Source organism: Danio rerio, chromosome 11 (genome assembly GCF_049306965.1).
Source record: "Danio rerio strain Tuebingen ecotype United States chromosome 11, GRCz12tu, whole genome shotgun sequence".
Classification (NCBI taxonomy): domain Eukaryota; kingdom Metazoa; phylum Chordata; class Actinopteri; order Cypriniformes; family Danionidae; genus Danio; species Danio rerio.
The window spans coordinates 32,303,882-32,321,792 of NC_133186.1; the positions used below are offsets into that span (position 1 = coordinate 32,303,882).

At 36.0% G+C, this 17,911-nt stretch overlaps 1 protein-coding gene across 24 annotated transcripts in view; it reads left to right on the forward strand.

The window, feature by feature from the left end:
- nhsb (Nance-Horan syndrome b (congenital cataracts and dental anomalies)) overlaps positions 1-17,911 on the forward strand; it is a 90,224-nt gene that overhangs the window by 68,407 nt on the left and 3,906 nt on the right. For 5 of the 24 annotated variants that reach the window (XM_073916871.1, XM_021479857.3, XM_009306119.5 and 2 more), the window contains 8 exons: positions 6,932-7,084; positions 9,030-9,169; positions 10,542-10,586; positions 12,076-12,120; positions 12,463-12,525; positions 13,852-14,047; positions 14,209-14,340; positions 14,440-17,532. In XM_073916871.1, the coding sequence (XP_073772972.1) occupies positions 9,104-9,169; positions 10,542-10,586; positions 12,076-12,120; positions 12,463-12,525; positions 13,852-14,047; positions 14,209-14,340; positions 14,440-17,532 (3,640 nt within the window). In that variant the 5' untranslated portion in view covers positions 6,932-7,084; positions 9,030-9,103. Of the gene's footprint in view, positions 1-5,086; positions 5,322-6,931; positions 7,085-9,029; positions 9,170-10,541; positions 10,587-12,075; positions 12,121-12,462; positions 12,526-12,847; positions 12,893-13,851; positions 14,048-14,208; positions 14,341-14,439; positions 17,533-17,911 lie in introns of those variants that run through there. The other 19 variants (XM_009306118.5, XM_073916858.1, XM_073916865.1 and 16 more) reach the window with 10 other exon arrangements.

Below are 17,911 nucleotides of genomic sequence, written 5' to 3' on the forward strand. Positions count from 1 at the left end.
ATATATGCTCATTCTGAAAACGTAGCCCTATATACATTTCTGGAGATTGCGAATTAAGTAGCCAGAGGAACGTACAGCATGGCTGCATTTTGTCTTGAAAATGATCTTTACGGGGCAGTTTGAGGCCTTTCATTTTTGCGCTTACCAGACTTGAGACGCAGAGAGGAGTTGACGACGACAACGGGGTTACATACTGTCAAAAAACGGTTCCAGAAAGCAGGTAGGACAAAAACAGAAGCCAAAAAATAAAACAAAGAAGTAAATAACAGAGCGAGAACGTAGTAAAATCTGAAGACGTGGTAAAAATCAAAGGAGGGCTTTTTTTCTGGATTTCTTTTTTTGTCATGGTTGGGTTTAAGGAAGTGGGTGGGCGGGTCAATCTGTGCTTTTGAAAACACTATTAGTTGGGTTAAGGGAAAGGAGGAGGGTGGGTCAGTCGATGGGTCAGTCAGTCAACAGCAGTCTCTGGTGGATTTACACAAGAACAGCAGGTGTGAATGGTACTTTCGAAAGAAATTTGAGGTCTCAAAAAGCTTACACATCAGCCACTGGTGGATTCACAAAAACAAAAACTGCAAAAAAGCTTATCCTCTGGGATGTATTTGGCGCTCTCCAGAAATGTATATAGCAGTACGTTTTCAGAATGAGCCTGGGTTAGGGTAAACTCTTCCTGTCCACCATCTTGGATTTGTTATTTCTTTTTCAATAAAGATGTTGCAGTTCATTCTGGGATTGTCTTTGTAAGTAAAAAAAAATTGTAATGGCTTTCCTAAAAACCTGTCTTAAAGTTTAAAAAGTGGTTATATGTTATATGTGTGTTATAAGTGTGTCAATTTTATTAATAGTCCATGCTTTCTACTCAGTAGAGTATATTGTTAGAATTATATATATATATATATATATTAGAAATCTAGCTTTACTAATTGTTTCATGCTTTCATTGATTACACAGATAAAGGGAAACAGTTTGTGTGTTTTATCTTAAGCAAACTGATTTGGTGTGCTTATATCTGGTTTACTGATACTCTAGTTTCATCAAGACACTAAAGTCAGGGGATTTCCCATAATGCTCACAGAACCGACAAAGAAAACCCCAGGAAAATTTAATAAGGTGCTTAAACAACTGAAAAGTGTTCCAAAACTGGCTCAGTCCAGAGACGAAATATTACTATAGACATGCTATCAATGGGAGCCTCTTCATTTCGACTGAAGCGTGAATGCTCTTAATCCAGATTTACATTCCTCACACTGGCTCAGGTCTGAATCCATCAGCAATATGTCCATCAGATGCCTTGATGAGACAAGTGGTTAAAGCTGCTCTAAAATATTTAGTATAACATGTCTTTATTACGTTAATTAAGGTTTTACAATAACTCAAATTATCCAATACCCCAAACATACCAGGCTTAGGAAAAAAATTATTTAATTAATTGTTATTGAATTAAAACTAAAAATAATAATAATCATTAAAAGAAACAGAAAAAATAAATATAAAAAATTCTTATTAATCACCAATTAACATCCCACAACTTTAGACTTCCAAAGCTTCTCTCCATTATTCACAAAGTTCAGAAACATCTCCCAAATATCACAAAATTCAGAGGATTGTTTTCTTATTGTGTGTGTGAGCTTCTCAAGAGCCAAACATGTTTTTAGGTTTCTCAACCAAAGTCAAATGGAGGGGTGATTAACTTTGACTGACATTTCAGTCTCTCTGTTTTCCACAGCCGGCTGATTGAAATAATTTATGAATTTATGAATTGTGAAGTTACCTCATTTTATTTAATTGTGTATTGATCAGTTGAATTATTGTTACACTGCATGCCATTTTAGTGTCTGCCTTCTGTAAATTCTGGTAAAATATAAGATGAACTTACAATGTAAAACTCAACAGTCAACTTTATCAAGTGACAGGAGTGTAGTTAACTCAGAATTGACTGAAAGTTAATTCTACTCATTTGAAAAGAGTTTTGAACTCAGCGTTGAAGGTAATGAATGAATTAAATGCATCATTACTTCAACTTAAATGGAGTAAGTTTACAGTACTCATATAGATTATTTTTGAACTCAAATGGTTTGTAGAATCGGTTTCCTCAAAAGGTCTGAGTTGCCTTAACTTGTTGGGTTTTACAGTGCTCAGTTGGTTTGAGTTCTTTTCATTTATTGGGTTTTACTGTGCTCAAATTGCTTCGTTTACTCAAATGGATCAAGTTCACAGCCCTCATTAAGATTAGTTTTTAAACTTAAATTGCTTGTTGCAATCGGTTTCCTCAAATGGTTACCTAAATGGTAAATGGTTACCGGTTTTACAGCGTATACTTAAATGAAATCAGATGTTTGGAAAACTTTTTTTTTCTTTTATCCAAAAATGCATTGCAACTGTGTCTATACTTTTTCTATAAAATCTATACCTTTTTTGCCTTCAGTCGTTTCATTATTTGCAGCACGGTGGCTCAGTGGTTAGCACTGTTGCCTTACATCAAGAAGGTCACTTGTTTAAGTCCCAGCTGGACCAGTTGGCATTTCTGTGTGGAGTTTGCATGTTCTCCCTATGTTGGCATGGGTTTCCTGTGGGTGCTCAGTTTTCCCCCAAGGTTTAAAGAATTGGGTTAACGAAATTGGCCGTAGAGTAATGAGTGTGAGTATATGGGTGTATCCCAGTACAGGGTTGCGGCTGAAAGAGCATCCGCTTCCTAAAACATGCCGGAATAGTTGGTGGCTCATTCCGCTGTGGTGACCATGGTTAAAAAAGGGACTAAGCTGAAGGAGAACGAATAAATGAATGAATGTCACATTATTCGTCAGTACAGATTATCTTTAAACATGAAAATACATCTATCAGTGTAAAACGTAGATATCAGGTTTGCATTGCTGAGTGAAACCACTCAAAACATTGAATGGATCTCTGATTGTGGTCAGAGCTAATGTTATAGAAAGGCCTTTATAGAAACCTACTTATATTCTTTTACCAGATGTGTGTGCATGTGTGTGTGTGATACTTTTCTTTCAGTCAAACTAAGACTGTTATTGTCATGGTTTACATCACAGTTAATAAGCGCTAAAATGTTTTCTTTCTCTGTCTGAAATATGAGACCCCTTTTGGGCATCCTCTCAAAATTGAAAAGAAAAAAAAAAACATATTCTCAGAGCTTGAATGTCATTTCTGTTTTGTGTTACACTTCAGAGTAAATATGTCCTATGGCTTTTGTTCCATTCACATACAACAAAGGGTCTGTAGTCACAAACTGCAGTGTTTTTGTAAGTGTCCATCATGATCGGCTCACTGTGGTCTTCTGAGGTTACGTTTACACTAGTTTTTTTTTTTTTTCGATTTAACGCACATCTTTTGCTGCATTTATGCTTGGCATCCACATTATTCAAGAGTTTTTGACCCTCAAAAAAGGACACTTTTGGAAAGACTGTAGACCCTGTTTGAAGACTCTGGCGTTGCGTTTTAAGCATAGAAGAAGCAAATGCTAAATTTTAAGATAAGAGGCCTACATTCACTTTGGATTTGGATTATTGTGGGCTCTTTGCTGATTTGTCAAGACCTGATGATATGGCCATTACATTGGGTTTTGTTTATTTTTGTGCATTTTAATTCACTTCAAGAAAATCCTGTATGTTGTCCTTTTTTAGAAAAACACAAAAAGTATACTAATTACAGTTTAGAGTGATGTCTTTTATGTATATGACTGAATCAAAGAGTATTTTAACTTGATTTAATTATATGATAAGAAAAAATACGAACCAAAAATACAAACGTAATATAAAAACAAAGATATTCTCCATGTAACAGTTGGTTGATAAAATATCATGAAAACAATTGCATTTGTTCTGAATGAGAGATGTTTGATTAGTTGAATTTAAAAGGCACCTATTTTATCCCTTTTTCAAGATTTAAGTTGTCTTTTGTGTCTCTAGAATGTGTCTGTGAAGGTTCTGCTCAAAACACTCATCAGATTATTTATTATACTTTTCAGAATATTAGAATTTTCTACTCTAAACACATTGTAGCTGCTTTTTTGGGCTTTTTATCATTTGTATGTGTTTTTAAAACCTAGAGTTGTATAATGATTTTAAAAACATTCAGGCTTAGGAAATTGAACCATTTGTGACCTTAACTAAGATTCATTTTATTGAATTATTTTATTTTTTATCATTCAATTACTCTACTTGAATACTGTTAGACTCGGGAAATGATAACACACTTTATTTTTGTTGTATCTTCTTCTTGATTGTATTTATAGATTGTTATGCATGAAAATACAACACATGCATTTACAGAAATGCACTGCAAATAGCAAAGACTACAATGAAAATGTGTTGGTGAACCCCAAGAAGTTTACAGATTGTTTATTAGATTGTATGGAGATGCAAATAGTAAACATCTGTTCATCAATCTTTAAATAAACACGTGCATAAAAAACTCATGTAAATACAGAATCGCACTGCAAATAGTACAGACCACAACGAAAACATGTCAGGGGAATGTATAGATTGTTCATTAGATTTTATGGAGATTCACTCCCACTGCAGAATCATCCCAATAGATCTAACAACATCAATTCTTTCCAAATAGAGATATGAAGCCATCTGGTGAAATTGTATTCATATCGCAATATATATCGCAAAATAAAAATATATTGCAATGCTAGATTTTTCTAATATCGTGCAGCCCTAATTAGCTCTTCTTGTGTGTACTGCCTCTTCTTGTTGAATCGCTGAATGTCTCCTCAATTTAGTCGCTTTGGATAAAATCGTATGCTAAATGACTGAATGTAAATATTTTTTGTTTGATTTTAGATTTCTATTCATAATAAATTTGTATTAGAATTTGAAAGCTGCTTCATGCCTCTGATGTGTGTTTTTAGCTCATGTGGTTTGATTTGAGATCTTTTCTTGTCCATTTTGGACAAGGATCACTTTCATTTTAAAATGCTGTGTTAAAACAAAACACGCAGAAGTGTAAACGTGGCCTTAGACAGGAAATGCGTTTGTGGTTTTATTGTGCTGATGGCGGGCTGATAAGGATCTGCTAATTGGTTGTAAATGAGATATGAAGGGTTGCTTGGATACAGATGACTCTGGGTAGTTGAAGGGAACCGGTGCACGTTGAATACTGATGGGCAGATGCTCCTTTATAGAGGAGATGAGCAAACAGGAAGCTGAGGAAAAGAGAGAGAGAGATAGAGAAAACACTGATGAAGCTGTCTTTCACCTTCCTCTACCTATAATGTGATTTGTTGTCCTGTAATTTATGATATTGAGTACTGAGAATTAATATGGAAACATGCACTACCATTCGAAAGTTTGGGACCGGTAAGATTTGTTGTGTTTTTTTCTTTTTTGCTCATTTAAGCGTGCATTTATTTAGTCAAAACTACGGGAGAAACATTATTGTGAAATACTGTTGCAATCATTTTATTCTAATGTCACTAACTATTATAACTATCAAAGTTTAAAAGGTTTGAGTTAGGGATGTACAAAATATGGTTTCAGCATCATTATCACAACGTGTGAATATGCCATAGTCAGAATCTGCAATTGTGATTATAATTAACCAGGAAAAGGTTTTACAGTAATAAAAATAAGCAAGTTTCACCCTACTAAAGTGATCAAATTTATTTTTAAGACATGTGACTATAAGATTTCAAGCTAATTTAAACTATTTGGCCAATTAACAAAGATTCTTTGTATTTTTTTATTGCAATGAAGACTATACAAGGTTGTTTTACATTTGATGACATTGTTATTTTAAAATGTAACTCAATGCTGTTGGAATATTCAGAAAACCATGAAGACCATTTCATCTGTATCTTTGTTTGTTGTATTTGTATATGCTTGCCATTTGTTTATTATGCATTATAAACACACTTCTTACTAAATTTACACAATGTTAAACTGATTTGTTTTCTTTATAGAGTTATAGAGTAAAATCATCTTATGAAATTACATTAATATCACAACATATATTGCAGAAAGGCTAATAATAGCAATGCCAGTTTTTTTCCAATATTGTGCAGCCCTATTTGAGTTTATTTTTAAGAGTTAGTATGTTTTTTCCATTTCTATTTTTAGTTTTGTCATTTAGTTTTCTACTCTGTTTAGTTTGAATAAATTTTGTGTTGCTTATATAACCAGTGTTTTGACCTATTTAAAAATGCTAAAAAATTCTGAAACTTTTACTAACATTAAAAGGAAAAGAAAAAATATATATAATTATACTCATAATACTAATTAATATTTATACTACTACTACTGAAGATAATATTAATGCTCTTATTATAGTTTTATTATTTTTGATTTATTCTTTTTAGTTCATTAAGTTAAATAAGAACTTTGCTTACATACTAGCTGAGAAACAGTAATAGATGTATAAATTAATTTAACATTAATCTTTTTTCAAGTAACAAATATGCATTACATTATTAGTTTTTAGTTAAATGTGATATTCTTGTCTGAAATATTATTTTCAGGCAGGAATGTTTCAAGAGTCATTTTGTGTCGCATTAATCCTTCAGAATTTGCTGCTTAGGGAAAATGTTTGACTAATATTATTATTATAATTTTTTTTTGTTCATAGAATATTTTTGAGTTTATTTGGATTAAAAAAGTCATTTTAACCTCATAAATATGTCCGTTTTGATTGATGTGTCATTAATTTAATGCATCCTACTGTCAGTTTTGATTTATGCATCATTATTTAATGCATCCTTGCTGAAATGATTAATTTCTACATAAAAACATTTTTTTCAGTTGTAGTGTTCATCACAACAAATGATAAATAGCATCATTTTACAAAATTCATGGCATTTTGATAATGTCCAACATGACATTTGTTGCGCAATTATTTATTGCTTTTATTCTAATAGGAATCCTGATTTCATCCAAATTTCTGAGCTTGTCATTTTTTTCTGTCTTGTGTCCAGCGGTCTCGAATCTGGACATTGAGAGTAAACTGACGTCGCACTATCAGGCTCCATGGCATCAGCAACACAATCTGTTCCACACTTGCACACGGCCAGCGTGTCTGGAGGAGCTGCACCGACATGCCAAGCTCAACCTGCGGGCGCTGCACAGAGGTACTGATGGGTCTTCTGGCTCTCTTTGTGTGTCTCTCTGTCTGACTTTTTGTTTATAATTACATTCTTATTATTCTTATTATTCTTATTATTTTTTCAATTTCAATTTATTTCCATTATATATAAAAATAAAACACAACTATAAACAAATATTTCTATTATATTGCACCGTGTGTGTGTGTGGATGTTTCCCAGGTTGTGGCTGGAAAGTCATCTGCTGTGTGAAAAAATGTGCTGGATAAGTTAGGGGTTCATTCCACTTTGGCGACCCTGGATTATCAAAGAGACTAAGCCGAAAAGAATATGAATGCATTAATGAATGAATTATTGCACAGTAAAATATTTAATAATAACAAATAATATCCCCCATCATTAAACTATTCTTTTTATTAGTAATATTTATATTATTTAATCCAATTAAAATAAAACAAAGCTATGAACAAATAAGACTATAATATTGTTGCACACTGTAGTATTTCTAAATTTGAAATTATTTTTAAAATAATAATAATTGTTACTATTATTATTTTAGGTAACAACAATACATTGTCAAAAATGATGTTTAAGATCTCAAAAAGATGCTTATTCATATTTTTATCCAATTATAAAAATGAATCAACTATAAACAAATATTTGTATATTATTGCAGCATAAATTATTAATTAATAAAAAATTGTTTCACCACACATGAAACTATTATTATTCTTATTAATATTTTAGATTATTTAATTCATTTATAAATATAAAACAAAACCACAAACCAATATGTCTATAATATTATTGCACATTGTAGTATTTTAATATAAAAATCATTTATATAACAATTATAATAATATTAATTATTCTTAATATTATTAGTTCATTATTGTATTTTTCTATGTAACAATAAAATTTTAAATATGATATTTAAAATCTAAAAAAGATACTTATATTTTATTTTTCCAATTATAAAAATAAAAAGCTATAACTATTTTTCTACAATATTATTGCACTGTAAAGTATTTAATAAAGAAAAATCATTCAACCATTCATGAAGGTATCATTATATTATTAAATATTATTATATTATATCTTACTAATGTTTTATATTGTTTGATTATGTTTTAAAAATAAAAGAAAACTTCAAACAAATGTCTATAATGTTGTACGGTGTAACATTTAAAAAAGGATTAAAAGCATTTATGTAACAAAACTAATAATAATAATTATTATTATTTCATAATTATGTAACAACATATTTTTTTATTCTGTTAAATGCTAAACCTATTTTTTATTGCCAGAATTAAATATTTAAAATATATATATATACTTGTCAACAGCAATCTTTACTTGCATTGCATATATTGTTTATTAGATTTAATTTATCTGTGCTAAATATTAGATCATCTGTCTGTGTATGCTGGACTGGTGAAGGCTTTGAAGAATCAAAAACTCCACCTTAAAACGCCTTCAGAGCAGATGTTAGGAGAATGTGTTGGTTCATACTGCCACCTTGTGTTAGAATGATAAATTCTGACTTGGCATTGCCTCAAAGTTCATCATAGCATAATTTATACTCTACTTTTGAATCAATCTGACTTCCATTGAATTAAACATAAAACGTCACCAGAACATTGGTTGTAAGTTGTCAGCATATCCATCACAGGACTCTGTACATGAACTATTGAGTTAGTTTGTAGCTTGTAAACTAACTATAAATCCTACCACAATTAAGACTACTACAATTTGCTTATCCTCAGGTGCTTTTCTATTAGACTCAAATGATTTTTTATATTTAAAAAGCAGGCAGCCATTGACGTCCATATCAATAGTAAAGTAAAAATTCTGTTGAAGTCTATGGTTACTGTTTCCAACACTCTTCAAAATAAAGCTCCTGAGGATAAGCAAATGTTAATTTAGGGTTGGTCTGTGGCTCTAAGTGTGTATGTGTGTGTTTGCTTCACAGACCAGCAGCAGCGTCAGCGTTCAACCAGCAGAGAGCGCAGTCGGGTCACTATATCAATATCTGTGGCACCGCCAATGCCAACCTTCCCTTCAACTCACAAACTCAGACGGCGAGAGCAGAGAGGTCGACATTCACGCATGGTAAGACACACAAGAACATGTAGAGCAGCTCCAAAGGTCATATGCTTGTTGAGTCTGACATCACGTGTCTAAATCAGACTCACTTACAGCTTTAATACTACACTCAAACAATGATGTCTGCTGTTTGTTTAAACTATTTTTTTAAATGAGCTGAAACAACACAACTCTTGAGTTTTTTGGGGGTGACAACTTAAATATTAATGTTCAATCCACTTAAATTAAATGAGATACAACACAAATGGTTTTTGTGGAATGCAGCATTTTAGTGTATTTTTAGTGTGATCATAATGTTCATATCCATGCCTAATCTTAGATGGCCAGATGGTGGTTCACTTTAAAAAAATTTCTTTAATAAATCAATAAAATATTGGTTTCTGGGATGCAGCAAGTCCAGAGACTGTAGTGAGCATCACGATTTTGTCAAATATTGACTTTAAGGGTTAGTGCGCCCCAAAATAAAATATGTTGTTATTAATCACTCATCCTCATCTCATTCCAATCCTCTTATACCTTTGTTTATTGTCATTAAGATACTTTAGATCATATCCAAGAACTCCCTCATCCTAGACAGAAAGGGTTATGAGGCATTCCAAGTCTAGAAAAGGAACCAAAACATTGTCAAAGTTGTTTCAGTGGTTCAACTGTAATCAAATGAAGCTCTGAGAATACTTATGTGTGGCAAGACAAAACTGTAAATATGACTTTGTTTGTGTATATTTACTCTCCCATGTCAGGTCAGTGTGTGTTTACTATGCCAATGCAATGCGTGTGTGTGCTGCTGAATTTATTGGAAATATCTCATTTTCCTCATTGTAAACGTGCACTCTGTGGGAGAGTAAATATAGGCAAACAAAGTCAGAGTTTTGTTTTGCCACACAAAAGTGTTTGGAGCTTCGTATGATTCCAGTTGAACCACTGAAGTCACATGAAATGTTTGGATTTTGGTTCCTTTTCTGGACTGTAAATATCTCAAGAGTTCTGCTGTCTATAGAGGATGAGAGAGCTCTCAGATTTCATCTAAAATATTTTAATTTGTTACAAAGACGAATGGTCTCAGGAGATTGAACTGACATAAGGAAAAGCAGTAAATAACAGAATTTAAATTTTTGGGTGAACTAACTCTTAACTTTGTTATATGGCTAAACAGTGGTCATAAATGCCTATTCAAATTTAGTTTCTCAATTCAAACGAGTCGAAGCTATAACCTGGAAACTGTACTTGTCATGTTACTATTTAAAAATTGGTTTGACCCTCCACTGTTTATCCCAGAATTTATGTTGATTTAGAAGTGCCGTAGCTCTAAATGTAACTATCAATGCTTATAAGACTTTGGCCTAAGCTTGCACACTCTCTGTCCTGCCATGCACACCAGGAGAGGAGCGTTAGAGAGAGTGATGTGCAAACTATCCAGAGGAAGGTAAATTGTTTCTTTTTGCTGTCTTGTGGATGCCATCTGTGATACCATCCCATTATAAAATATGTTGATGTTTCATATGGTGTTTTTTTTAAGTGCCTGTGTTATGCTGTAATAGACGTTCCTTATTCTGTTGTGTTTAGGGGTCTCCTGTAATAGGCTTATATGCATACAAAGTAAAAAGAAAAAGTCCTAAGAAAGTGTTTTTTTCTTATATTCATTTTTTCTTATGAATATAACATCAAGTATAATTATGAAAAATTATATTAAACTAAATATTGGATGCCAAGTTTTTACATGTATATAAAATTCAGCGTCCAGTTTGTCCACATTGTTTATTTTCATCATTCCCTGCATTCATTGCTTGAAAAATATGAAGATTAAATAAAAATCAAATATTTCTATAATAGTTATTAGCAGATCTTCAGTCTGCTGCTATTTTTTTTACACTAAATTGTCAGTCCATTGTGAAAACTGCTTCTTTTACACTCAGTATGCTGGAAATTCTTTTTCAAAAAAAGCAAGTATCTGTTTTTTGAAACGTCATCATTTACTCCATAATAATGAACTTGCAAACATATTTCAGATACAGAGACCAGATAAAGACACAAATCATAAGAGTTGAGTTGCATGTCTTTTTGATATTTTCATTTTGCGTTTATTTAAAAGCTGACCAAGAAAATTAAGAAAAAGTTGGTTATTAGGTGTTAAAATTAAAAACAAATCTTACAGTATACTGGGTGAATAAGGAGGCTATGTATCATATGCTTTACATATTTTCAAGAGCTCACACTTAGCTGCTGATTGATTATAAAGCTTGTTTGGCATGCTGTCCTGGGAGAGAGCCCTGAGCTCATAAGATCCTCGAGCCCAGGGCTCGCTCCCGTTTGCAAGGCAAGAGGGGAGTTTGAGCTCAGGCAGATCTCGAGAACTCCCTTGTAGCTAATAAACAGATAGTGATTGCTCTTAAGAGATAGCTACTTACTATAAGCATGTCTATGGTGACAATTTGGATTAGTCAATTACCTAAAGTTGTATATTTTTGGATGGTGGGAGGAAACTGGGGAACCCGGGGGAAACCCACGTGTAAACTCCGCACAGAAACGTTGGCTGGCTTGTTAAGGACTAGAACCTAGTGAACTAGTGACGTTCTTGCTGTGAGGCAACAGTGCTAACCACTGGGCCACCGTGCCACCCATCTTGAAAAGGAGGAGGATTAGGGGTGGAAGGGCGATTCTTCAAAATGAAGATGGCTGTTATATGGAACTTAGGGTGTTTATAGTGGCCTAGGAATCTTCTGATTGGTGAATCATAAATTGAATAATGCGGGACCAGCCGCAAGCAATCATAAGCATGTGATCCTCTTGAAATTAGTTTATAGATAAACTTCACTTTATAAGACATACTTTCATAAGCATATGAATGAAATGGGCAGCAGCATTTAAGTTAAATGGCAATTATTCTGGGTATTTGATCGGTTTTGTTTCTGCAGGAGAGACCAGCCAAGGATTCTGAATTCAAACCTGTCCTCAGAAAGGTAAATTAAATCACTGTTGTGATGTCAAAACAGGACTACTGACTTACTTTCCCCCCCTAAAGAACAGGCTTTACCACTTTTAAAGGATGCCAGATTGAAAGAAAACCTTCTATAACATTCATATTAAGCAACGTCCTTTCCATTAGATCACCATTTTTTATTTCAACTTGTAGATATCAAAACAAGTTTCCAATAAAAAGCCTGTTTTGTGTTAAATGTTGTCCCTGTTCCCTGACAGCATGCAACATCACATCAGACCTTTATTTTTACTTTATTGAAAGCATGTATGAGATGTTTTATTTTGCCTTTTGTTTAGTTGTGTTTTCCATCTTTTAATTTTAGTATCAGCGCTCCCGCTCCCCCTCCCCTGTTCAGTGTTGTTACTTCATTCCCTGGATTAGAAAGGTATTTTGTAACTGTAAAGGCTGTTTGTTAACTCCAACTCCTAACCATTTCTGTTTCTCCTTTTCTAACATTAGCATTAGTTTGGATCAAGACTTCCTCCATATCTAAAAAAAAATCATCTGCAAAGTTTCTAAAGTATTTGTGAACCTGGCCCTAATGAAATACATTGTTTTATACATTTGCATGTATTTTTTTTTACTGTTTTAAAGAAATAGCTCTTGACATTGAGCCATAGAAAAAAGTCTTGCTCTCTGTTTTCCTGTGTTTGAATCTTTCATTTTTTCTCTGTTCCTCTGTTTTGCTCTCTGCCTCATAATCAAAGCTGCATTTCTTATCAACACAGAAAAGTGGAAATTTGGCAATACATGTATGTATGCAGATGTTTTCTTCATACAGTCGGCCCCAAAATGTATTTGGACACTTAAACGCCCTGATATACTTTGTGAATTAAAAAAAGTAAATCAGGCCCAAACGAATTTCATTTAGAATTTGAAACAACTTGCTCAAAGTTAAAATAAAAAAAGACTTCTGGTAAAGTTCACTCCAGCTCTAAGTAACACCTTTAAAAGCATAATGTTCCATTGTGATTTCATACAGTATCAGGCATAGTATGAGGTTCCTCCTTCTTTGAGGTGGATATATCCTCCCTGTAGTCAGTTAAGGTCAGATGTCTGTAATTAAAAACTTAAGACACAGAAGAGCTTGATAATAAAAATTGAAGTGTAAGTCTAATCGGAAGCAACACTGATGCCAGTTTAAAACAAAAAATTGTTTTAAAGCAGTGTACTGTATGAAGTGCTTTGCAAATAAACATGGCGTAATTTGATTTAAGAAACAAATTGTAAAGGTCATCCAAACATTCCCATCACTAATATTATTCAGTTTTTAACTGCTTTTTTACTGCTGTAATTGTAGATTAGTGCAGCTTTTATTTTGTTATTGAAAGAAACATATTTACATATTCATCTAAACATCACACAAACAGCATATTTTTTCTTACCTCTTAATGAAAAAGGACAAAGAGCTCCAGTGTATAAGAGCTTAAAGTCATATTAAAATGAATAAATGTCTTCACTGGATGATAAAGAGTCTACCATTGTTTCTGTTTGGCTTACTTTAATGTGTATTTATTGTATGTTTGAAGTTCATGGAAATTTATACAGTAAGTGTGACTCAAAATGTGTCTAAAACAATTTTGGGGCCACTGTATAAAATCTGTGATCCTGTATTCTTTCATTCAACTGTGTGTTTACCGTCTCTGTTTGTATATCAAATCATCAGTTGGATCCTAATACAGCTAACCATTCAAATATGGTTCAATATTAGGCTGGAACCAACACAGAAACGGATGGAGAACTACAAGTGATGAGCCATAGGCCTAAATGTCCTGTTCCCAATGCACCTACCACCCTGGACAAACAGACTAACTGGTCTAAAGCCCTGCCTCTTCCCACTCCAGAAGAAAGAATAAAGAATGACTCTCAAGTGATTTCATCCTGTATCATTCCAATAAATGTTTCGGGTAAAGCAACTACTTCAGATTCAGTACAGACTAAAAATTTCAAATATGAAAGACAAAATAATTTCATACTTCAGATTATACTATTAATTCCATTTCCAGCTGACGGAATCCATGGCACATTCTTAGTTAATTCTATAGGTCTATGTTATTTATTCTCATAGGTGTTGGATTTGACAGAGAAGCCAGTGCTCGCTGCTCTCTTGTTCACTCGCAATCGGTTCTACAGAGACGGCGGAAACTCAGGAGGCGAAAAACGATCACTGGGATCCCCAAACGAGTTCAACAAGACATGGGTATTTGTTTATTTTTTGCATTATTACATATGCACATCACATTTCACCAAATCTGAGTTTACTTCTAGTTTAATTTTTGATTTTCTAATTTTTCTGTAGATTCTGACGAATCCCCTGTTGCTAGAGAAAGAACAGTGATAATCCACGCCAATCCACACAAGTCCCACGAGTGGCATGAGGAGCTCTCCTTGAGTGGCAGAGTATTGCATACTAAGGATTCGGGCTGTCAGACAGATGACTTCTTGATTACTGCTCCATCCCGAAGACGCATCCGTGCCCAAAGAGGTCAGGGAATTCCAGCGTCTCTCTCTCACTCCACTGGAAACATTACCTCCCTCCCGGATCGTTCTGATACGGTTTATGCTGCAGCATCAGCCACTCGTGTCCGTTCTAGGAGCCTTCCACGTGAGGGTGGTCGGCTTCTGGATGAGGACCAAGATGACAGTGATGATGATGATGATGAAGATGATGATGAAGATGATGAAGAGGAAGATGAGGAGCTCTCTCCATATGAAGCCGAAGACTTCCTGCCAGGTCCCGGACAGAGAATTCCAAAGGATGAGGAAGAGAGTACTGACGACCAAGCCATGCCAGAGCTACAGTTTGGAAGTCTTAAGCGTATGCAGCATTCAGAGAGCCCTGACCACACATGGATTGAGAGAGGCAGATCCAGACTCCCACGGAAAGTAGACATGGGGAGCTGTGAGATTTCCTCTAGTTCAGATACTTTCAGCAGCCCCATACACTCTGCATCCACTACAGGAGTGCTTGGCAGCCAGATTGACCATAAAGAGGATCACCAGTCCTCAAGTGGCAACTGGAGTGGAAGCAGCTCCACTTGCCCATCGCAGACATCCGAGACTCTTCCACCTGCTGCCTCCCCTCCCTTGACGGGATCCTCACACTGTGATTCAGAACTTTCCCTGAATACTGGGTCCCATGTCATAGATGACAACACTGGTTTCATAATTGATCCCTATCACATAGACAAGCCACAGGGACAGGGGCAACGATCCAATTCATTTACCTCATCAGCTACTGATCAGATGGATGATGCAGGGGTCAGCACTGCTAGTGATGGGGAGTGGAACTGTGCCCAGGACCAGCAGGATCAGTCCTGCACCCAAGACTTCAGCCCAAAGCGTTCCAGAGAGGATGAGAGTGGTGTCAGCTGCCCTAGTTATTCTAGTGGGGAAACTTACGAGAGCTTCAGTGACCAAGCATCCGCTAGAAAATCTGAGATGCACTACATTGTCGACACTGAAGGATTCTATTCCTCCATGCACTTTGACTCTGGTCTTAAGGGTAGCAGAAGCTACTACAACTATGCAGCCATTGACCCCGACTGTGGCCCAAGTGGTAATATAGCACCTGGCATGACTGAATACCCTCAGCCAGAGTACAGAGCCACCAGGACACTGGGCAGACCCTGTCTCTCCTTAAGAAAACCAAAGGCCAAGCCACCCCCACCAAAACGTAGCTCTTCATTAAAGGAAACAAGCAGTGATGTGAACGTTCCAGAGCAGAACGAACCAAAGATTACTTGTGAGTTGCCACTGCCCTTGTCTTCCAGGGAGATGAAACTGCAGCTGGACTTGGCTGATTCTGCAGGGCACCTTGAGACTGCAGGTCTTGAATCACTTGGTGCATGGGGAGTGGAAAATGTTAGGGACATGCTTGACTGCTCCTCCCCATTCAGTTCCTCAGACACACATTCCTTCAAAGATGAAGGTGCTGTGCAAGCAGACTATGCAGACCTCTGGCTTCACAATGACTTGAAATCAAATGATCCTTATCGGTCCCTCTCTAACTCTAGCTCTGCTACAGGTACAACTGTTATTGAATGCATCAAGTCACCAGAAAGATCAGAAACGCACACCTGTCAACCCAGGTCCAGACCTTCTTCCCCAACTCTTCCTCCACCTGAAAGTGAATTTAAGCTTGCTTCTCCCGAAAAGCTGGCAGGCTTGGCGTCCCCTTCCAGTGGATATTCCAGTCAGTCTGAAACACCTACATCTTCCTTCCCCTCTGCTTTCTTCCCAGGGCCCCTGTCTCCAACCAGTGGGAAGAGGAAGCCCAAAGTCCCTGAAAGGAAGTCCTCACTTTGTTCCTTACAGCAGCAACAGCTTTCAGTCAGAGACCCAGGCATTTCCTGTAGGAGAGAAACTGACTTCTATGCCATACCCCCAAGTCACCTTGACCTAAGTGCTCTTCACAGTAAGCACTTTCCTCACAGAAATCAAATGCACATCCTCCACCAGAATAAGCAGAAAGCTGCCATAGCAGCAGCTGCTGCAGCAGAAGCTCGCAGTGCAGCAGCTGCTGCAGCAGAAGCTCGCAGTGCAGCAGCTGCTGCTGCAGAAGCTCGCAGTGCAGCAACTGCAGCCGCTGCTGCCGAGGCCTGCACTGCAGCTACAGCTTCTACTAAAGAGAGTGCAACAAATACAGCACCCATCTCAGCCCATTTGGCTATTACTCCAACGGTTCTTAGATCAGTGCAACTGCGATCTATATGTAGACCATCTGATGGCAACCAAGGGCTTGATCAAGACAGTTCAAATCTCATAACTCGTCCTAAGTGTCCCACAATAATAACTGATGCCCCATCATCTAGCAACAGGCACAACAGGAAGCCACCAGCCTACAAACCCCCTGCTGCACAGGTTTGTGATTCACAGATTCCACTGGTGGAAAACATTGTTTTTCCACAAGAAGAAGTGAGAGTGAGACAGGAGAGGTTTGGTCCTGGTACTTACTGGGCAATGACTGCTTTCAGAACTCCTGTGGACCCTAATTGTGAAAAAGAAGTCTCTTTAAAAAGGTCATCTCAGTGTTTTCAGCAAGAACAAGACAGCAGAAGGTGCCTAGATGTGCAAAAGACATTGTCACCAGAGAGACTAAAACAAGATTTGAATCAACTATCGCGGCCAGACCCTTCAACACAGTCCATGTGTTTGGCCAGCACAATGCCACCCCCTGCTTATAGTGAGATACAGAGGAGCAATTTTGTACTGTGCAACAGTCCTGACAAAGTGCCTGTTTCAACTCAAGAGGCATCGCATTCTTACACAATCAGCGATGTACAAGGCAGAGAGGAGGATTATGAGACATCAGGTGTCGCAACCAGAAGTGCCTCACAGGACATAAGGGAAGAAGAGTCAACCCCAGATACAGAGGACTATTTCAGTAAAGGTAATTGTCCTGTTAAAATGTCAGCTTATAAGATGTGACTGATTTATCACCCTAGCTATATTTCTGTCATGGAAAATTTCTGAGATAACTTTTATAGTAGGGAATATGGCATATTTGAGGAATTTGGTATTGGTGGAATAGGTATGTTAAGCTGCTAATACTTCTGTTGAGCAGTGCTGTTGCGGAGCGAGTACTGTGACTTGCTACTTCCAAAACAACCAATGTCTAACATGCATGAAATAACTGGTATCACCTCTTTACAGGTGGTGCTGGGGGAAATTTAGAGTTCTTGATAGCAGCATTTAAACTCTTACAGCCCAATAACTGATTAACAAGCCACTCTAATGATGTAACAGAAATCAAGATAAGTCAGGGTACA